General features: G+C 45.5%; 1 protein-coding gene across 1 annotated transcript; it reads left to right on the top strand.

Moving 5' to 3' along the window:
* Nucleotides 1-24: 24 nt before the first annotated feature.
* On the top strand, nt 25-19762 carry ASRGL1 (asparaginase and isoaspartyl peptidase 1). Its single transcript, XM_086383508.1, has 7 exons — nt 25-175; nt 763-963; nt 10433-10575; nt 11249-11406; nt 16929-17047; nt 17992-18102; nt 18452-19762. Exons 2-7 carry the CDS (start codon nt 774-776, stop codon nt 18655-18657), a joined length of 927 nt encoding a protein of 308 aa, XP_086239634.1. The 5' UTR covers nt 25-175; nt 763-773; the 3' UTR covers nt 18658-19762.
* Nucleotides 19763-22921: the final 3159 nt, after the last annotated feature.

The raw sequence follows: 22921 nt of genomic DNA, 5'->3' as shown, positions 1-22921 counted from the left end.
GGGCTCGCTGCCCCGCCCTCGTGCGCAGGCGCAGAGCCGTTGCCCGCCGAGCGGTTGCCGGCGGAGCAGTTTCCAGAGCAGCTTTGCGGAGAAACCCGCTTGTGCAGGTTCCGAGGCCGCCAGGGCGGCTCGCCCGAGCCTGAATCCCCGGCGTCCGCCTCCTGCGGCGTGCTCGGTAAGTCGACGGGCCCTGCGGGAAGCCGCCTCCTCAGACCCGGGAAGGCACCTCGTGGGTGCCGGGGCCGATAGTGGGAGGGCGCTAGCGAGTTCTAGCCCCCAGGCCTCCCCCTGGCCCCGCGGCGCGGGTGGGAGCGCGGACAGGCCCCCGGGAAACTGAGGCTCGACGTGGGGCCCGGGAGGAAGGCTGGAGCTGCGGCCCCGGGTCGGGGTAGGTGTGGGTGGCTGGAAGGGGTGCCATCTCCGCCCCTTCCCGGCCCGGGCCTTGAGCCGGGGCTCCTCGGGGAAACTGAGGCCGGATGTCAGCGGGCAAGGAGGGGGCGCGGAGCATCGCACTGCTGCTGCGAGGCGGGCAGGTGCCCCGGGCCGGGCAAGGAAGGGCACCCTGGGCTTTTCGTGCAAAGTTCACACCCAGCCGCCTCTTCTGCTCGCCGGACTCCCTGGGTCTCGGGAATTCGCCTGAGGTTGTAAAAACTGCCCCTGTCCAGCAGTGGAAACCAGACCTTGTTCCCAGCGGGAGACATAAGCCCCATGCGGTTCTCTTGGACCCGTCTGAAAGAACGCTTTCGTCTTCCTAACCCCTAGGATCCATCGCCATGAACCCCGTCGTCGTGGTCCACGGTGGCGGAGCCAGCAATATCTCCAAAGACCGGAAAGAGCGGGTGCGCCAGGGCATCCTCAGAGCCGCCACCGTGGGTTACAACATCCTCAAGCAGGGAGGGAGCGCCGTTGACGCGGTGGAAGGAGCCGTGACAGTGCTGGAAGACGATCCCGACTTCAACGCAGGTAAATGTGCACTGCGGCTAGTGACCAGCGCCACACCGGGTTCAGCTTCCCACGCCAGATAAACAGAACCTTTCTAAAGTGTCGCTGGATCTCTTACCTAATATGCTGAAAAGGCTTAGTTTTTCTACCTGTTGACCAAGTTGCTTTGGGGCTTGCCTGGTGACTCAGGAGTAAGGAATCCACCTGCCAATGCGGAAGACTCTGGTTCCATCCCTGGGTGGGGAAGATCCCCTGGAGAAGGAAATGACAATCCTCTCCAGTACTCTCGCCTGGGAAGTCCCACGGACAGAGAAGCCTGCTGGGCTCCTCTGGGGAGTCCATGGGGTCGCAAGAGAGTCAGACAAGACTTAGTGACTGAACAAGTTGCTTTAAAGAATTTTAAAATTCATTATTCACCCTTTCTTCTTTAATCTGCTTTCTGGATTTCACATACCAAGAGGCTGTTTTATTACATCTTTTTATGGGGTAAGGGAATAGACTGCTTACCCCACAAACATGGCAACCTTGGAGCTTCAGGGTGTCATTTGAATGGAGGGAGGGAGGCCATGGAGAGACTGCAGGAAAAGGCAAATCACTCCAGATTGGTAGGTGGCAGATCTAATAAGCATGGGAACATACAGTAGAGGCTTGTCTTGCTGGATAAGTAGCCCTCTGTTCGTGCCCACCAGAATCTGAAAAGTTTATTTAGAGGCCTTATCTAGGTTCAGCCATGCATACCATCCAGATGATCTCAATACCACGTCTCAAGGCTATGTCTTTGGACAGTTTCTGGTGCAGGAAGGCAAATGGAGGGCGCCTTCCAAGGAAAGAGGAAGGGGTAAGGGCCTCTGATTGCCCCATCACTCCACCCGTCGTGACCGGCTCTTACAGTCCCACACACTTTCTCTTCTGCAATGTCCCTTGAGCAATTGTTTGGGTGGCTAATTTTGGCGGCTGTCTGCCTGCATTGGAGGCAGATGCCACAGCAAGAGTACAGGCACATACAAAAGAAAACACAGGTTAAGACAGTTTATCAGATCCCAGATACCTTTTTCCACCAAGAGTCTCATGATTCAAACCATTGTTCCTAAGTCTTATAGGCTGGGAGCCAAACCACTCAGAGTGTTCACCTGTGTCCTGTGATTTAATAAAAGTGACACGTTTTATTATCAGGTATGAGCACACAGCATTCTGTTTGGATAACGGCAGAGCTGCCTCCTTGCAAGGCAGTAATAATGGCCAAGGCTATTCTGTTTTGGAGGAGAGCTTGTCTCACTGGAGACTTTTCAATGTGCAGGAAGGACAGGCTTTGCTTGCCATCATTCTGGGCTTGATGAGGGAAGCCCTGCGTGTCCCGTCGTGTCCTCCAGCCCAGGGCACAGAGATGGCAGTGGAATGATTGTTCCAGTGGGAAACAGAACATGCTCACCTGGCCTTGAGTAGAAGGAGGTCGGCAGCCTTAGGAACTTGATCTGGTTGTAAATACCATACACGTTAGCCAGGGGAGGCGGTGCTGTCAGGCTTGAGACGGCCTGGGGGCAGGATACCCCAGACCAGAGCCCTCCCCTTCTCCTTTTTCAGCACGGCACCTTCCCTTGCAGGTTTGATGCATCTCAACAAGCCCAGCTTGCGGCAGGACAGCGGGAGTGGAGATTGAGTGGTCCCTCCTCCCCCATCCGGGTAGAATGTTCAATTGCAAATCCCAGTTGCTGATCCCCCCGCCCTGGTGTGACGGGGCTTGGTGTCCTCAGAACCATAGCACATTGATCCATGGTGAGAGGGCAGTGGCTGTTTCCCGAAGCCCCTTTTTGGTATCAGGCGCTTCCTTGGGGGTCCCCAGTCTGGCATATGAGACAGCAGTTCTACTGGTTGATCATTCAGATGTATTAAAACCTTGGACAGTACTTGTGTCGACGTAGCTACGGTGGTTTTATCTGTTAGTAATTTAAGGTACTGCCTTACTGTTCCATTTTTCCTTTCTCTCAGCCCTGCTGCTTGTGAGGCTTATATAGGAGATAGAACGTCTTTTGTCCAGTTTTGCATATTACAGTCCACAACCTTTGAAATGTGACCTCAGTCACTGTCTGTGTAATGAAGGTACTCCTGCTTGGTACTCAGCTTCTCTGATCTCCTAACAGTGGTACCTGGTTTGCATGGGGACAAGGGAGAGTTTGAGTTATGCCAGATGCGGAGTCCACACAAACCAGGATATGTTAGAACCCTCTCTCAGAGGACGGAGGCCAGTATAATCCGTTTGCCAGTCCCTCACCAGTTAGGAGCTCTGGTGGGTGGCCTCAGACTCCTTTGGCAGTTGCCATGGGCATTGCAGAGAATAAACAGGACATGCCATTACTGCATTAACCAAGTCACTGTGTTTTGAGGACAATCCGGCATCCGCGATATAGTGGCCATTCTTTCCATGCCTCACATTCTTGCAGGCAAGCCCAGATGACCCCTCCACACATCCCGACCCCACAGAGGCCCACTTCTGTTGTTTCACATAAATGCATTCACCAAGAGTGATTCTTTTGTGTTTGGCTTCTTTCACTCAGATCAATCCTTTTTCAGAGTAATAATCATCATAACTACTATGAGTGTCTGCTGTGTACCAAACCATGGTCTAAGAAACTTGCCTGATTAACTCACTTAATCTGTACTTCTGTCCTGTGGTTAGGTGTAATTATTGTGCTCATTTTTCAGATGAGGAAGCTAAGGCGCAAAGAGATTAAGTAACTTGCTAGAGATTAAGTAACTTGTCAGATTAAGTAACTTGCTAGAGATTAAGTAACTTGTCAGATTGAGTAATTTGCTAGAGATTAAGGAATTTGTCAGATTAAGGAACTTGCTAGAGATTAAGGAACTTGCTAGAGATTGAGTGACTTGTCAGTGTCTTCTACTGACATAGAAAACCTAAAATCTTGGGATTAGAATACTTCTTAGAATTGTACCACCCATACACCTGACATCTGTCACAGAAAAGAATTTCAGGAACTCTAACCAGTCATCAGATACTGAGTAATGGTTCTGTCCCCTAGCCTCTGCCCTGCATTCTTTAACCCATAGAATGAGACATAACTGCTTCCGTGGCTGTTTGTTGAGCCAGAGTTTACTAGATGCCCTTCCACCCCTTGCCAGCAGCAGCCCGTGGGGGACTCATTAAGCTCTATGCCTGTTAGCAGTCAGGACCCGGTCGGCTGACAGTGCCCACTTCTTCACAGGAGACCTTCATTTGGAGCAAGGCATTCTGGCCTCCCACCCTCTCTAAACCAATGGGGTGCATTGGTGAGCTAGGGACCAGGGAGCTGCAGCTGCTGGATCTCGTTTCTCTGCTCTGAATCCGGAGCCTGCATTCTGAGTGGCTCCCTTCTCATTTCCCAGTTGCCCACTCTGCACATTGAGGAGAACAAGAGCTGGCTAAAAAGAAGGAAATGAAAGATCTGGGGGTAAAGGTGGAACTTTTAATAGCATACTCTGCACCTCGAGCTCTGTTTTCTGTTTGTCTTTCCCAGCTCTTTTCAGCAACCTCTACTGTAATCCTCTAGAGGGACTATGTGGGAACTGCATACAAAAAGCTGAGCCCTGGCAGTTACTGAGTTAGGTGGCAATAATTTGCATTCCTGACAAAGCTTATCTGAATGTCTGTTAAAGCATTGTTTACATTGTATTGATCTTTCAATATAGGTTTCATTTTATGTTTGAAGCTTGTTTCATAACACTTTGTTTATTAAAAAGTAGTTTATTTATTAGACACCACCAGTTTAAATTTGAATGTTAGGAATATTCTTTAGAGACTCAGATTGGCACCCAAACAGGGACCCTTTGCTTTCACTGGAATTGAGCAGTTTTTACACAAACTTTAGTTAATTTATTTTCCCTATAGTTTTCTCTACAGACTTTTCCCTACAGACTCTGTCTGGTTGCCACGAGTAGGGGCTACTGTTCATTTCGGTGTGCAGGCTTCTCGTCTCTGGGGCTTCTCTTGTTGCGGAGCACACACTCTCGGCGCACGGGCTTCAGCAGTTGCAGCCCATGGGCTCAGTAGTTGCGGCCCACGGGCTTAGTTGCTCTGAAGCACGTGGGATCTTCCCAGACTAGGGATCAAACCTGTGTCCCTTTCATTGCAAAGTGGATTCTTAACCACTGGACCACCAGGGATGTCCCACCTTATTCTTAGTTTTTTGAGATTTTTTTAATCATGTATGGATGTTGAATTTTATCCAGTCCTTTTTCTGCATCTGTTGAGATGATCATATGGTTTTTGTTTTGTCTATTGACATGGTGAAGATTGACTGATTGATTTTTGAATTTTGAACCAAGTTTTCTTCTCTGGGATTAACACCACTTTGTTGTGATATATGTACATATATGTGTGTGTCAGTCAGTCAGTTCAGTCGCTCAGTCGTGTCCGACTCTTTGCGACCCTATGAAAATTGCAGCACGCCAGGCCTCCCTGTCCATCACCAACTCCCGGAGTTCACTCAGACTCACGTCCATCTAGTCGGTGATGCCATCCAGCCATCTCATCCTCTGTCATCCCCTTCTCCTCCTGCCCCCAATCCCTCCTACCATCAGGGTCTTTTCCAGTGAGTCAACTCTTCGCATGAGGTGGCCAAAGTACTGAAGTTTCAGCTTTAGCATCATTCCTTCTAAAGAAAAATGACATATATGTAATTGCCGGGAGCCGACAAGAGACATTCCACTCGTGACAAAGGTCATGAGGAAAGAGGCTCGGCATACGCAAAGGTGGGATCGAGCCTCAGGAGTCCCCCCGAATATTCTCGAGCATCTACCCCCCAAAAACCAGAGTCTGCCTACTTTATTGCTTTGTGCTCTCACCTCTGACTTTACTGGGGGCTGTCCCCCACCACCATCTCGCTCTCTCTGTCAAAGAGTTAACTTCCAGCTCCAATTAATAAAGTTCCTGGGCAATTCGGAGTGTTTAAATCCAAACCCCTCAGATGGCTCTCTAACTCGCCTGACAAATTTACCCGGACTCCTACAGCTATGCATACTATTGTTTACAGTCTCCCAGCCTCGAGAGGCACGGGAAGCTTAAGATATTCAAATAGCTTAGAGCCTCTCAGAGAGTTAGAAACTGTCAGAATAAAACTAGTAAAAGATTTCATTGATGAGCCAATGCTTGTTGCCAAGTTTTCACATCCCCTGAATTGTATCCTTGAATGTGTATTAATTAATATAGTTGGTATGTAGAAAAAACAAGTAGTGGCCTTGATGTTAGTAACTTTAGACCCTTAAGGTAATAAATTCTTTCCTTTGTTGTAAACCCATTACACATCCGCCCTATAGGAATGCAATTTTATCTTCGGAAGATGGCGCCAAACCTTAAAATAATTACTCTTAGAGAAAATAAGTCTTACGATTGATAAGTCTTTGTCAAGAGTCATAAAATGTTAATAGGCCTTCTGACCAGAAGATGATGTAAATCACCTAAACCATTTGTATACGATAAATTTGCAGGAAAGAAACCCTGGTTTTTGATAAGGATCAAAAACTGCTGACTTTGCATCCCCTATTATCCTCTATGTGTAACTTAGGGTATATAAGCCCCTGTTAAAAATATAGCTACGGGCCTTGCTCACCAAAGCTTGGTCTCCCCATGTCATTCTTTTCACATTCTGGCTGAAGTCTCCATCTGGAGCACGGATATCCTCTGTGACATTTATTTGCATGGGCTTCTAAGACCCACTCTAGAAGGTGTCTAAGGTGGGGCACCTTCTGCTATTCGAGAGGGCGCCTGCGGCCTCCGTGGTCAGAGCTAACCTGGTGTCACGGGTTATACTGATTTTCCACGTAAACCAAACTACTCAGCCTCTTTTCTCCACTGAATTTTCCTACTGAGCTATCCTCATTCTATTACTCTTATATCTCTAATTAACATATAAATAGTCGCCTAGGCTGTCTCTCCTTCGAATACCCTGGATCAGCCGGGGCAGGACCCCGGCATGTAATATATTCATAAAATGCTGGGTTTGATTTAATGGTGTTTTCTTAAGATTTTGCATCTGTGTTCATGAGATACTGGTCTATAGTTTGATTTTCTTATAACATCTGTCTGGTTTTGAAATGAGGATGATGCTGGCTTCATATGATGAATTGAAAAGTGTTCCCTTCTCAACAGTTTTTCTCGAAGAATTTATATAAAGTTGGCATTATTTCTTTGTAATATTTTGTAGATTGGCTTTTGGTAGATTGGTAGATTGATTTTTGTTTGTTTTGATGGAAAGTTTTTATCTAAGAAATCAAAGTCCTTAATAGGCATGGCACTGTTCAGGTTATCTATTTCTTCTTTGAGAGAGTTTTGTCAGTTGTCTTTCAAGAAATGTTTATATTTTATATAAGTTGCTGAATTTGCAACATTTCTGTGTTATGCTTTTGATATCTGTATGGTCTGTAGAGAGGTTCCTTCTTTCATTCCTGATATTTGTAATTATGTCTTTTTTTTTTTCTTTGTCAGTCTGGAGTTTATCAAGTTTACTGTTCTTTTCAAAGAACTAGTTTTTTGAGGGGATGGATTTTGTGAATTTTTCTGTTGTTTTTTTCTTTTGCTCTTTTTCTGTTCTGAATTTCATTGATTTACCTTTGTTATTTCCTTTGTTCGTTCAGCTTGCATTGGAAATAATTTACTTTTCTTTTTCTTTTTAGATCATTAATTTGAGACTGTTCTTTGCTGATATACGCATTTAATGTTTTAAATTTTACCCTAGCACTGCTTTGATTTTTTTTTACCTGTTTTTATATGTTGTCTTGATTTTCATTCCACTCAAAATGTATTCTAATTTTCCTTGTGATTTCCTCATTATATCATGAATTATTTAGAAATATAATATTTAATTTCCAAATATTTGTGGATTTTCCAAATATCTGTTACTGATTTTTAGTTTAATTCTGTTACAGTCAGAGGATATGCTTTATGTGATTTGCATTCTTATTAAACTTCCTAAGGTTTGGTTTTTGGCTCAGAATGTGTTCTACCATGCCCATTTGCACTTGAAAAGAATGTACTCTGCTGTTGTTGTATAGAACAATAAGGTCAAGTTCATTGGTAATGTTGTTCATACCTTCTGTATCTTGACTGTTTATTTCTACTGATTACTGAGACAAGAGTATTGAAATCTTTAATTGTAATGGTGGATTTGTCTTTTTCTCCTTTGAGTTCTATCAGTGTTTACTTCGCGTATTTTGAAACTGTTAGCTGGTGTATAGATTGTTGTCTTCTCAGTGAACTGACCCCCTATATCATTGCTTGGTGTCCTTATTATTATTTAATGCTCCTTATTGTGAAGTATGCTTTGCCTGATGTTAGTATAGTTGCTCCAATTTTCATTTGATTCATTTTGGCATGGTATATAATTTGTCCATTCTTTCACTTTTAAACTATATGCATCTTTATATTTAAAGTAGATGTTTCATTGGCAGCATATAATTATGTCCTATCTTTTCATACAGTTTGACAATTTCTGCTTTTTATTGGGGCTTCCTTGGTGGCTCAGATGGTAAAGAATTCACCTGCAAAGTGGGAGACCTGGGTTCGATCCCTGGGTTGGGAAGATCCCCTGGAGGAAGGCATGGCAACCCACTCCAGTATTCTTGCCTGGAGATTCCCCGTGGACAGAGGAGCCTGGCAGGCTTGTAATAGAGATGTTTAGACCATTTCCATTTAATGTGACCACTGATATGGTTAGGCACAAGTTTGTCATCTTGCTGTTTGTCTTCTCTTTACCCAGTCTATTCATTGTTCCCCTTGTCCTCTTTTTCTACTTTTTTCTGCCTCCTTTGGAATAATTGAATGTTTATAATTCCATGTTACCTCCTTTGTGGGCCTAGTAACTAAACTTCTTTTTTAAAGGTTGTTTTGGAGTTTATAGTATACATCTCTCACTTATCACAGTCTGCCTTAAGTAATATCAAACTTCATGCATAATAGAAGAACTTTATGCAGCACACGCCTGTTTCTCCTTTCCTAGCCTTTGTGCTACTGCTTTCATATGTTTTATAAGTGATAAGTTACCCAATGCGTCGTTATGATTTTTACTTTAAACAGTTATATTTTAAAGATACTATAAAAGTAAAGGGAAAAGGGGTTTCTGCTTTTCCACATGTTAGCCGTTTGCAGTGTTCTTCATGCTTTGAGGGAATCCTGATTGCCTTTTGCGGTCATTTTGCTTCTGCTTGAAAGACTTCCTTTAACATTTCTTGTGTTTCACAACTGCTTTTGATGACTTTTTTTTGTTGTTAGCTTTTGTATGTCTATAAAAGTCTTTGTTTTGGGTTTTTTAAAGATACTTTCACTGTGTGTAGAATTCTAACTTGACATTTTTTTTTCCTTTCAGAGCTTTAAAGATGTTGCTCCTCTGTCTTCTGGTTTGCATTGTTTCTGGCAAGAAATAGACTATCATTTTTTTTTTCCTTCTATGCCTAATGTGTCTTTCTCTGGCTGCTTTTAACATTTTCTCTTCTCATTGGCACTAAGCTGTTTGATCATGGTGTGCCTGAGCGTAGTTCCCTTCGTGTTTCTCTTCCTTGGATTAAATTCTGATCTGTGAATTTATAGTATTCACCAAATTTGAAAATTCACCATTTCCTTAAACATTTTTTGTCCCTCTGTCTCACCTCTCCTTTGGGGATTCCAATTATACGTGTGCTGGACTGCTTGAAACTGTCCCTGAGCTCAGTGATAAACTCTGTTAAGTTTTTTTTTTCCATCTTTTGCTGTGTCTTAAGTTCATTCTTCTTTTCTGTAGTGTCTAATTTGGTATTAATCCTATCCAGTGTATTTTTCATTTCAAACTTTTTCATTTCTAGAAGTTCTCTTTGGGTCCTATTCATATTTTCTTCCACATTCTGGTACATATGGAATAGTTACAACAGCTGTTTTAATGTTCTTGTCTAATAATGCCATCATTTATGCCATTTCCGAGTCTGTTGCTATTGACTGATTTTGTTGTTGTTGTTCCTCATTATGGGTCATAATTCCCTGTTTCTTTTTGTACCTGGTGATTTCTTATCAGATACCAAATACTTCTTAGGTGCTGGATATTTTTGTACTCCTTTAAATATTCTTGAGCTTTGTTCTTATCCCTCTGACGAAACAGAGCCACATAGAGGTTAAGAACAACTACCCTTACAGGTATTATCTAGGTAGAGAACGCTGGAGAAAAGCTGCTAGTGGTAAAGAAAACAGAGTAATGAGACCTGATGGTTTTAATACGTTCAAGGAAACCTAGTGTTGCAGTAAAATGTTGCCATGGAGAGGAGATGAAGCTGGAAAAGGAAGTCAAGAGGCCAGATCAGGAAGGGCTTCACACCTTTTATTTTGTAGGTCATGGGGTACCGAGTCAGATTTGTGTTTTTAGAAATGTTCCTTTGACAGAGAAGTAGAGGATGAATTAAAGTAGGCAGCTTGGAGAGCAAGCTCTGAAGCCATTTCTAAATTGTTAACTCTTGCTTTTCGACTTCTCTTTGGTTTTAGGTTGTGGATCTGTCTTGAACGAAAACGGGGAGGTTGAAATGGATGCCAGTATCATGAATGGGAAAGACCTGTCTGCAGGGGCGGTGTCTGCAGTCCGCTGTATCGCAAATCCCATTAAACTTGCACGGCTTGTTATGGACAAGGTATGTGGGACCAAACCACCCTTTCCTAAGGGATTGCCACTGCTGCACTTCAGCAACCAAAAGGGGTCTCACTGTGGGGAAACACTTGAGATCACTGTTCTCCTAAAAGTGTGTGACAGAACAAAAGCAATGTTATTATTTAAGTTTCTCAAGGAAACCAAGATTCTGACTCATGATCACTTGACCAGGTGTTACATGTTATCTTCCTGTATTTTCTTCAGCCTGTTCTCAACACGAGGTAACATAACACATTCAAACTGAAGAGACCAGCTGTGTAAATAGCATGTATGGGAGAATTCCCCAGTGGTCCAGTGGTTAGGACACTACATTTCCACCGCCAGGAGCTGGGGTCAGTCCTTGGTCAGGGAACTAAGACCTCAGAAACTGTGCAGCATCGTAAATAGATAAATAGCATACATAAAATAAAAATGGATTAAAGTTTAAGACCATATGTAAGTTGAATTCCTGATATTCCATCATTTGGTGGTTTTTGAAAATACAAAAACTCAGAGAGGTAGGCTTTTTTCAACGTTCAGAAAATTAATGCCAGTGGAATTTGCATTCTTGAGGCTTTTACCCAGAGAGAACAATTATTTCCACACAGTTGGAACAATTAAAAAGAGTTTAACTTTTTCAAGAAACTAACTATTTTCCCGTTTCTTTCTGGCTCCAGACACCTCACTGCTTTCTGACTGACCAAGGTGCAGCAAGATTTGCAGCAGCCAATGGGATTCCAACAATTCCTGGACAACAGCTGGTAACAGAAAGAAGCAGAAAACGCCTGGAAAAAGAAAAGCTTGAAAAAGATGCTCAGAAACCAGACTGTCAGAAGTAAGTGTCATTTGTGGCTCACATGTCGGGGAGTTATCCAGATGTGGAAGTTTGACACATGTCTGATTATCCACATTTCTTAAAAAAGTCCAATATCACAAGGTAGTTTCAGTTTTTGTATAGAATAATTCACACTAAATAATGAAAAAGCTGCTTTTTTGATTCTGAAATTTAACCTCATTTTTTATTCCTATGAATAGTTTATTCATAGTCAGCTGAGAGTTCCTTTTCCAACATGATTTGACAGAGGAATGCTGGGTGTTGATGTATTAATTACGTGCAAGCTTCTCGAGCAGTTTGTTGTCTTCTGTACACTGCCTGGCTCCTCTGTGATCTACACCACCCTCAACTCAGGCACCTTCCACGGGGCAGAGAAGCCCTGGAAAGTGAATTAATCATGTGTTCTGAATTATTGTTTTCCGTGTTACCCATTCAGAAGTGCCAAATAAAAGCCTCCCTGTTTAAAGCAAAACTTGAAAAATACAATTTGAGTGTGGCCCAGAATAAGGAATATAATGGAATATAATCTATTAGTTCTACCCACCCTTTTAGATTTGTAATGTTTAATCAGAGATATACTTTAGTATCACCTTAAGAGCTTTTTCAAAATATCCATGTCTGAGCTCCTTTCCTACAGGATCTGATTTAGTGGAGCTGAGGTGGAGAGACCACGCAGGTCCATTAGAAAAAAAAGTTTTCCAGGTGATTACGACATGTCCCCAGGTTAAGCATCTGCTTCACAAGATGGCCATATGTTGGTAGCTGTGATAATCTTGACCAAAGGTGCTATTGTGTCTGGGGCTGCTTTATCAGTGGCTCATGTCCATTTTAATAGAGATTGACACATTGTTTCCAAAAATTCTGCAACAACACCATCTCTGCCAGCCTTAACTGTTCTTCTATATAAGCAAGAGGGGCTCCTGCCCTGGGCCTTGCACTTTAGAAGACCCTCACATCACAAATGGGCTTCCCCAATGGCTCAGTGGATAAAGAAACCACCTACCATCTACAATGCAAGAGACATGGAGATGCAGCTTTGATCCCTGGGCTGGGAAGATCCCCTGGAGGAGGAAAATGGCAGCCCACTCCAGTATTCTTGCCTGGAGAACCCCATGGACAGAGAAGCCTGGCGGGCTGCAGTCCATGGAGTTGGAAAGAGTTGGACACAATTAAGCAACTTAGCACACAAGCAACAGTGTAGCGCAAATACACAAAACAGTTGGTTGATTGCAGGCCCGTGGGGCACCTCTGTCACTGGCCTTGGCACAGTGTTACCTGTCACCTTCAACATCCGCTCTTGGGACTGATACCATTCAGCCCCCAGGGAAATGCTTCTCTCCATCTCTTGCTCTGTGTCTTGGAAGTAAAGGCCACCTGAGTCTAAAAGCTTGTGGATTATACCACTGCTGACATCAGAAATAGACCCTGTTGGAGTGTGGGGGAAGAACTGAACAGCAGAAGGACTTAGGTAAGAAAAAAAGACAATGTTTTTTGAAACAAATTCTTGTATAACGAAGTGTTTCCCAGTAGTGCCAAGTGTCCTTTTCCTTTCTACATGGTTCAGTTTGCAATTCTGGAGTTATCCACAAATCAGTACAATATCTGCAAGATTTGCACTGAGGGCTATAGGTCTAGACCCGCACTGTCCAATAGAAAAAATGAGAGCCATATATGTAATTTAACCTTTTCTAATAGCCATATTAAAAAAGCAAAAAAAAAAAAAAAAAGTGAAATTAATCATATTTATATCATTGAAAAAGCAAGAGATTTCCAGAAAAACATCTATTTCTGCTTTACTGACTATGCCAAAGCCTTTGACTGTGTGGATCACAATAAACTGTGGAAAATTCTGAAAGAGATGGGAATACCAGACCACCTGATCTGCCTCTTGAGAAACCTATATGCAGGTCAGGAAGCAACAGTTAGAACTGGATATGGAACAACAGACCGGTTCCAAATAGGAAATGGAGTACGTCAAGGCTGTATATTGTCACCCTGCTTATTTAACTTATATGCAGAGTACATCATGAGAAACACTAGGCTGGAAGAAGCACAAGCTGGAATCAAGATTGCCGGGAGAAATATCAATAACCTCAGATATGCAGATGACACCACCCTTATGGCAGAAAGTGGAGAGGAACTCAAAAGCCTCTTGATGAAAGTGAAAGAGGAGAGTGAAAAAGTTGGCTTAAAGCTCAACATTCAGAAAACAAAGATCATGGCATCTGGTCCCATCACTTCATGGCAAATAAATGGGGAAACAGTGGAAACAGTGTCAGACTTTATTTTTTTGGGCTCCAAAATCACTGCAGATGGTGACTGCAGCCATGAAATTAAAAGACGCTTACTCCTTGGAAGGAAAGTTATAACCAACCTAGATAGCATATTCAAAAGAGACATTACTTTGCCAATAAAGGTCCGCCTAGTCAAGGCTATGGTTTTTCCAGTGGTCATGTATGGATGTGAGAGTTGGACAGTGAAGAAAGCTGAAGGCCGAAGAACTGATGCTTTTGAACTGTGGTATTGGAGAAGACTCTTGAGAGTCCCTTGGACTGCAAGGAGATCCAACCAGTCCGTTCTAAAGGAGATCAGCCCTGGGTGTTCTTTGGAAGGACTAATGCTAAAGCTGAAACTCCAGTACTTTGGCCACCTCATGTGAAGAGTTGACTCATTGGAAAAGACTCTGATGCTGGGAGGGATGGGGGCAGGAAGAGAAGGGGACGACAGAGGATGAGATGGCTGGATGGCATCACCGACTTGATGGACATGAGTCTGAGTGAACTCTGGGAGTTGGTGATGGACAGGGAGGCCTGGCGTGCTGCAATTCATAGGGTCGCAAAGAGTCGGACACGACTGAGCGACTGAACTGAACTGAACTGAAAGTTAACTCATTATACCCCAAATATTATCATTTCAACATGTAATCCAAACCAATATTGTAAAGCAATTATCCTTCAATTAAAGATAAATGAGTTTTTTAAAAAACATGTAATCAACATAAGAAATTATTTCTGAGATATTTTACATGCTTTTGTGCTAAATCTTTCAAAGCTGCCATGCATTCTGCACTGACAGCATGTCTTACCGGGGACCCCCCACATCTCTGGTGTTCCGCAGCCAGCAGTGCTGTATTGGGCATTGCAGGTCTAGACAGAATCTGCCCAAGGAACCAACTCTTTATGCTGGCAGCTAAATGGATGCTGAATATGAGAATTATGAATGGTTTTATTCTTATAAACATACTTAAGATTGAGGGACTTCCTTGGTGGTCCAGTGGTTAAGATTCTGTGCTCCCAATGCAGGGGGCCTAGGTATGATCCCTGGTCATGGAACTAGATCCCACACACAGCAAATAAGACCCAGGGTAGCCCCCCCCCCCCCAAAAAAAAACACAATAATATGTAAGGTTGAATTAAATTTTTTTAAATGTTGGAATGTTCAACTTTTAGGTAATTTTTATTTTAAATGGTTCTATTCATTAATTATAATAAATGTTTGCTGCTGCTAAGTCACTTCAGTCTTGTCCAACTCCGTGTGACCCCATAAAGGGCAGCCCACCAGGCTCCACCATCCCTGGGATTCTCCAGGCAAGAACACTGGAGTAGGTCGCCATTTCCTTCTCCAATGCATAAAAATGAAAAGTGAAAGTGAAGTCGCTCAGTCATGTCTGACTCTTTGCAACCCCATGGACTGCAGCCTTCCAGGCTCCTCCGTCCATGGGATTTTCCAGGCAAGAGTACTGGCGTGGGTTGCCATTGCCTTCTCCGATAATAAATGTTTAGACCTTAATAATTTTGTGAATTTTAGAAAAAACTAAATTTTGAAATTATATCTACAAATTACTTTTATTCTCTTTTTTTGGATTTGCCCTTAATTTTGATGAAAATATATGCTGATGTACACTATAAGTATAGTTACATTTCAGTTTCTAATTCCTAGACTACTGAAAACGTGTACAAGTCAAGATTTTGATAGAAAAAGAATACTAAAATGGAGCTCATGAAAGAAAACTAAAAGAAAAAAAGGAGTAAAAAAATCTTCAAAGAAATGGTCTGCTTTAAAAGTAAGCAGTCTTCTTCCAGGATGACCCACATAAAATTCACAAAGAGAACATTACAGATTCTTTGTTCAGTGAAGATTTAATTATGTATCAAAACAATGAAAATTAGAAATATTCTCGCCAAATCCACAACTTGAACCGTTCAGATAAATCCTGACAACTTCATGTTCTTTACTAAAGGAAGATTTAATTGCTAATCACAAAGAATCATAACGCCAGAAGACATGTGCAGTTATTGGAATTGGAGGGGAAAGGCTGAATAAACAGCAAACAGTTGTTAACCAGAAAAGGCAAAGATAAAAAAGATAGATGTAATGTTCTTGAAAGAATAATATAATATTTGGGACTTCCCTGGTGGTCCAGTGGTTAAGACTTCGCCTTCCAAGGCAGCCGAAAAGCCAAAGCGTAAAGCGGAAACAGTGTTGTGATAAATTCAATAAAGACTTCAAAAACGGTCCACATCAAGAAAAATCTTTAGAAAACTAATAATATTTGGCCAAGTATAATGGTGCTTTTTATGACCTCATCACATAGTGTTTATAAAAAACAACGCGAGGGCTTCCCTGGTGGCTCAGTGGTAATGAATCCACCTGCCCGTGCAGGAGACATGAGTTCGATCCCTGATCTGGGACAGTCGCACATACCATGGAACAACTTAGACCGTGCCCCACAACTATTGAGCTTGTACTCTAGAACCTGGGAGCCACAACCGTTCAACCCATGTGCCACAGCCGCTAAAGCCCGCCTGAAGCCCATGCTCCGCAACAAGAGAAGTCACCGCCGTGAGAAGCCCTCGCACCACAAGAAAGAGAGCGTCCCCCACCCCACACCCCGCCAGTCCACAACTGGAGGAAAGCCTGTGCAGCAACACAGACCCAGCACGGCTGAAATAAGAAAAAAATAAACTTTTTTTAATGGGACATTTTTAGGCTTAGTAAAGCATTATTTCAAAAGTTGATAAAACGCCAAACATAATTAGGGGGAAAAAACTAATGATGAGTATCTAGGAGAGAGAATTCAGATAGGTTCGTTTAATGGGTAATAAAGCAAGAGATGAAATCATGTGTGAAGTTTAAAAAAACTCATTTCCACTAGAATGTACGATGATCAGAAGACATGTTGGAAAAACAAGGCACGCCTGTAATAAAGGGGCTAACATGGTAGGTACATGAAAGGTGTGTAAGCGCGAGGTTTGGCCAAGAGTCCAGAAGTGCTCTGTGTGGCACGTCCAGCTCACAGCGACTTTGCTTCTAGGCGACGAGCCGTCAGCTGCTCCAATGCTGAAAGTGATGTCTGACTATGTGTGGAATGTAAACCAAACAGGCTTTCTTCGCTGTCACCATGAGTGGGGAATGCTGGAGTCAAAGCATGTCCCATGTGCCATTAACATAGAAGTGTATTAAGCCATGTCGTCACCTGTGGGAGTGTCTCACGTCTAGCCTGTCACTCTGTGTTTTGGCAGAAACTTGGGGACTGTGGGTGCTGTTGCCTTGGACTGCCAAGGAAACCTGGCTTATGCAACCTCAACAGGGGGCATCGTCAACAAGATGCCGGGCCGCGTCGGGGACACGCCGTGTGTAGGTGAGCTGGACAGGTGACCCCTGCCCCTGCCCTCCCCCTGTCGTCTTGTCCTCATTCTCGGGTCTCTGTCCCCCGCCCCATTTCTTTCTTCCTTCATCTCTTCCTCTTCCTGTGGCAGCTGTAGAATTTCTGGGGGTGGCCTGAGTTGGGGACGGTTGTCCAGGGACACCGTGGAGAAGGTGGCCTGTACAGTAGGTACCTGATTCCTAAATGCTGTGTTTGGGAACAACTTGGGAGGGAGGTGGAGACGGGGTGCTGAAGTCACCCCAGCACCCCCAATGGCTCTTTCTTCTCTGTAACCCGCTTCACGGTCTACAGACTAATTATGCCCAAAGGCTTAAGTACGTGAAACGTCTTCCCAGGAATGGGCTCAAACGAGCAAACTAAGAAAGCTGACAGTTTAAGTCTGCAGTTATTAGACTGGAGTGGCGTAAGAGCAGCACAGCACCACTCGGTATTACAGGGACTTTCCTGGTGGCCCAGTGGTTAAGACTACGCATGCCCAGTGTGGGGGGCACAGGTTTGATCCCTGGTCAGGGAGGATTCTGTATGCTGCACAGCCAAAAAAAAAAGGATATTACACATCGAAGTGTTCTTTGCATTAACCCTGGAGCACATTATCTAATTCCCAGGAGTGTGTGTGTTTGGGAGAGGGCGCAAAGAGGGTGTGTATGTGTTTCATCCTGTGAGGGCTGTGTAGATTTGCCCGAGGGCAAAGGAGGAGCTACCCTGGTGTAGCTGCTCCAGGAAAGGTCAGGCCTGCCTCCCCGAGGCTCCCCCTGTCCCCTGATTTCAGAGTATTCGCATGGTGGTCACTAGCGCACCTTGGCATGACACCCTGGCACTCTTGGGATTTAATTTTCATGTAGCTTTAGACCTGTAATATGTGTTTGACTTTCCTGACTGTTGCTGCTCAGTTAGAACCAATCCCCTTCCTTGAGCAGGATCTGGAGGTTACGCTGACAATGACATCGGAGCTGTCTCAACGACAGGGCACGGTGAGAGCATCCTGAAGGTGAATCTGGCCAGACTCGCGCTCTTCCACGTTGAACAGGGTATGTGGAACCGGGAAGCTGCTTATAAATAGATGGAGAAGGATAGGAAACCCTTGCTTTGCTTTCAGGTTGAGTCCCTATCTGTTAGGGTGCAGAAAGAAGAGAATTTGGAATACTATTCACCTTCTGCCTCCAGGGGGCAGAAGAGAGACTCTGAGCCTGGGTTCATCCCAGTGGAGCAGAGGGGACTCGTAGAGAGAGTTAAGAGTCATTGTTTGAGACATTCAAGTAGAAATCAGTTACCAATAATCTTTGTTAACACGCTTTGTTTTTTTCATACTGTAAATAATTTCCCCATCAGATTCCTTTCAATAACTTGTGCTGTTCTCAACCTCTTGTTGTTTTTCAGGAAAATCACTAGAAGAAGCTGCCAATGCATCACTGGGTCATATGAAGTCAAAGGTCAAGGGCGTAGGTGGTATCATCATGGTCAACAAAGCAGGAGAGTGGGCGGTGAAGTGGACCTCCACATCCATGCCCTGGGCAGCTGCAAAGGATGGCAAGCTGCACTCGGGAATTGACTTCGGCGACACGAGCATCATTGACCTGTCCTAAACCCCCAGAAGCTGTATTCTAGAAACTAGCTTGGAGGTGACGCACGGTCTCCTGGCGTGGAGACTTAGCTTCATCAATTAGATCTAGAAATAGAAAAATTCTGCAGCCTGTCACTCGTTTTGTTGCCTTGATCAGTGTCTGGTTGGGGGCGGATTCCAAAGTGTGTGAGAAATGCCCATGTTAAGATAAAAATAAGACCAGTGAAGATGACCAACTCCACGGAGCCTCCCTCATGAATAGTCCCCATTGTCTGAGATTAGAAAGAAGAAACAGCAAGATCTTAACAGTAAAGAAAGGGCTTCGATGCAGGGAACGGTTTTGGAGTTGGGGGACCTACAGCAGTAACAGAGGCTGTAGGTTCAAGGGTGTGGGGGGTTCGGAGGAGAGGGCTCTGGGGCAGGACCCAGTGCAGGGCACAGCAGGCAGGAAGGAGCCAGCGGACGCGGTGAAGGGGACACGGCAGCAGAGTTAATGGAACACTGGATGTTGCAGAGCTCATTCAGAGTCAGAAGAACATTAGGCAAAAGAAACAGAAAAACTGGTTTTGTTAAGAAAGTGAGATCTTCTCTGACTTACCAATACAGACGTGTTTCCAGATGCTGTAAAAGGACCCTCTGCTGACCCCTGGCTCTCAGCTGCAGGTGAAGGGTCGTCATGGGCACCCTGGAGCCCTTCCCAAGATTAAGAGCTTTCTCAAGCTCACTCCCGAGCCTGCTCACCTTGTTTCCGCCCCGCCAGCCAGCTTCCGCCTCCCAGACCCCCGGTTCTTCACAGTGAACCATGGGGCTTGTGACCTCTCTGCCTCTCCTACAACAGGAAGGGCCAGTCCGTGTCCAGATGACCCCGACTTAACAGCGTCCGTGACTATCCAGTGCCGTGGGTTCCCCCAGCTGAACTGGGTGTCCACTGTAGTCAGCATGGTGGAGAAAGTCATTTCCTTGGTGGAGAGTATTCCTATTAACCTCTTTACACTGGAGACAGTATTTTTGCTGTGACAAATCTGCTCATTTTTTTACAACCTGTCAGGGCTTACTTTCTCTCTGAAAAGAAATTGCTTCACTTTAAATTCCATATGCCACTAATAAAATGTATTTTGAAAGAATAACAGTGTGGTCAGGAGTCACTGTTGACGAAGACCAGAATGTACATGACCTCCCTTGTCTGTCAGTTCAGACAGGTGAACTTGTTAGACCTCTCAGCCTAAGGGTGGTGTGTGGATGTGATAAGACCACCTGCCTTGAGGAGAGTATTTGAGAGTTTCCAGAAGAATGGAGTTTTGGGGGGATGGGCTAAGGAAGAGGCCCAGCCACACTGCAGTAATTAGCAGGGCTACAGATCCATCTTCTTGCCAGTTGCCGACCTTCAAGCCAGATGGTCTCACAGGCCAAGCCCCTGTCCCCTGACCTTCCCTGCACCCGTGTCCTCTTCTCTGAGCCCGAGAGAGAGAGAGAGAGAGAGAGAGATGGAGGCCGGCCGAGTTTGAATCTTGCTTATCCCCACGACCTGGGTGACCCTGGGCAGGATAACTTCTGAGAATGTGGTCATCTATAAAGTAGGTCACTCTGACGATTAAATGAAACAGACGCCAGCTGCTCAGTGTTTCATCTCCAGAGCCTCTGGACAAACAACATGTGGCCAGGCCCCAGGGGAGTCCATGCGGTTGTGTCCTTTAAGCCTCAGATGCAACCTCCGCCCTTTAGAGATGGCATTCTGTCAGCAGGCGTGTTCATTCACTGGGGCTGCCGGCACCCAAACACCGCAGGCGATGGCTCATGATAGACATTCCAGAGGCGGGAAGGCCCAGGTCCAGGCGTCAGCAGGGTGGCTCCTCCAGAGGCCCTGTCCTTGGCTTATCTCCTCCTCGTCCAAGGACACCAGTCAGATGGGGTCAGGGCCACCTAACAGCCTGCTTTCCACCTCTTCACAGACCCTGTCTCCAAAACCCTGAGTGGCAGGGCTTCAGCACGAGGATTCTGAGCGTCCCGATTCAGCCCCAACAGGAGGCAGAGCAGGACCATTCAGGAGTTGGGAAGGGAGAGACTTCTGCAGAAGTAACCATCGCTGAGTAGAGAAGGAAGGAGCAGGCAGCGAGGACTGGTTTCACACGTCTCGTTTTTGTTCACAAGGGACGCGGCTCTGGTCACGGGGGCCTCTGGGGGCTCAGCTCTGGCCACCCAGTCAGGGAAGGGTCCCCCAGCTCCTCTGTGGCGGCCAAGGTGTGTGTTGTTGGCCTCAGACCTCGCTTCTGTGAACAGTCACTAGACTAGTCCGGAATCTCATATGCAGAGACCAGGGGGGAGGTCTCTCCTGCCCCACAGGCTGCCCAGCAGCAGCTCCCCAACTGTCCCAACAAATGCGGGCTCGAGGCCACGTCTGGGGGGAACACCAGCCCCGTATCCCTTCTCTGCCACAAGAGGGCAGCAACCCACACTGTCCACAGACTTCAGCCCTAAAGGAACACAACTCACCTCAGCAAAACAATGTACTCAGATATTTTGGAACCAAAAGAGGTTTTCCTGTTCCTGACCTTCATCTAAATACTACGATTTGTTTTAGAGCACAGTTGTGGGGAGAAAAAAAAATGGTAGCAAATGCCCCACAAAATCAAAATCAGCCACGTCTCTGTCTTTTAAATCACTGAAGCCTGCTCTGCACCGACTGCCGCAGCCCAGGGGTGAGCTCGGCCAGGCAGTCCCTTCCAGCCAGGAAGAGGCTCACACCGCATTTGGCCCAAACGTGGGGACCCAGAGCCCAGTGAGGGCAGGTGTCTGCTGGGTGCGGCTCGACCCACCTGCTGATCTGGACGAACAGTCCCAGGAAGGAAGGGCCGTAACCGTGCAGCTGCTGGACAATAAGTGTTTTTTGTCCCACCTCCCCCCTCACACACCAATAATGTCCTTTTTAGACATGTTCCTCTCTTGCAGGAGAAATTACAGACTCTGAGGGCAGAGGAGGGAATGGTTTCCCCGCTCATCAGAAATGGAAGTGTGGGGAAGCCCGGGGGAACACCGTGCCCCCTGCCGCACTTCTGCTTTCGCCCGCCCACACCCGGGAATCAGGGAGTGTGCCCAAAGAGTGTCTGGCTCCTCCTGGGCAGTGTAGGAGAGACCCAGAAAGGAATGGGGCTGGGCAGAAGGGCAGAGGCGGAGCCAGGTCCAGAAATGGGGCCGGGAGGGGGCCAGGCCAGTGGAGGGTGTGGGTGCCCAGCGGTGGCTCCATCCAGGGCACGGGTGCCATTAGATGGGCAGACCGCCTGTCCACTCACCTGCCCCGCACACAAGACCCAGAGGAGTTGAGCCACAGCCTTGTGAGAGGTGAGCTTAAGGGGAGGCCCAGGATGATACGGCCCTTCTGAAAGATGAAATAAGGCCCAGAGAAGTGGGTTTTCCAGGGCACTCATTGCATTCCAGTTAAACTGTGGTTTATCTCGGCCTCCCTGGTCCCAAACCCTCTATCTGAGTGATGGTCTTATCACATCACGCATGGTACCCCGTCTGGCATCACTAGTGGTGCCCAGACGCACATGGGACAGTCCCACCAGTGCTGCCGGTGACTAGCAGGGAAGTACAGGACATTTAGCAACTTTATCCTTCAAATTCTGCTTTTTTATTTCCCCAACCCACTATTAACATGGACTTGGATTTTCATACAAAGAAGTTTGGGGCAAGCCTGGCCTGGGCTGGTTGAGGAGGCCAGGCTGAGTTATCTTTTTTTTTTTTTAATCACTCACTAATCACTCATCATCTTAGAGTCAAGTCTGTTTTTTGCTCTGCAATAATTAGCTCTATCTGGACCTTGTGCCAAACTCAGGGCTTCCCAGATTGCACTAGTGGTAAAGAAACTGCCTGCCAATGCAGGAGACATAAGGGATGTAGGTTCAATTCCTGGATCAGGAACATCCCCTGGAGGAGGAAATGGCAACCCACCGCAGTATTCTTGCCTGGGAAATCCCATGGACAGCGGAACCTGGTGGGCTATAGTGCATAGGGTCACAAAGAGTTGAACACAACTGAAGCAACTCAGCACGGGTCAAACTCAGGTGGAGTTTGCGTTCTAAGCTGTGGCTGGGAGCAAAGGAGCAGAGAGGTTAGTTCTTCCTGTCCCATAGGACCATGGCTCCAACCACGACTCAGGCTGTTCTCTTGCAGAGGAGCAATTTTTAACAAATGTTTTTTAGTTAAAAACAACCTTTTAACATAATAAAAGAGGTATATGTTCATTGTAGCAGTTGAAGACAATGACCAAAAAAACTTAAGTGTGAGAA

Source organism: Bos grunniens, chromosome 29 (genome assembly GCF_055505025.1).
Source record: "Bos grunniens cultivar Pamir isolate PY7600 chromosome 29, Bosgru_T2T1.0, whole genome shotgun sequence".
Classification (NCBI taxonomy): Eukaryota; Metazoa; Chordata; class Mammalia; order Artiodactyla; family Bovidae; genus Bos; species Bos grunniens.
This window is presented reverse-complemented; position numbering and strand designations above follow the sequence as displayed.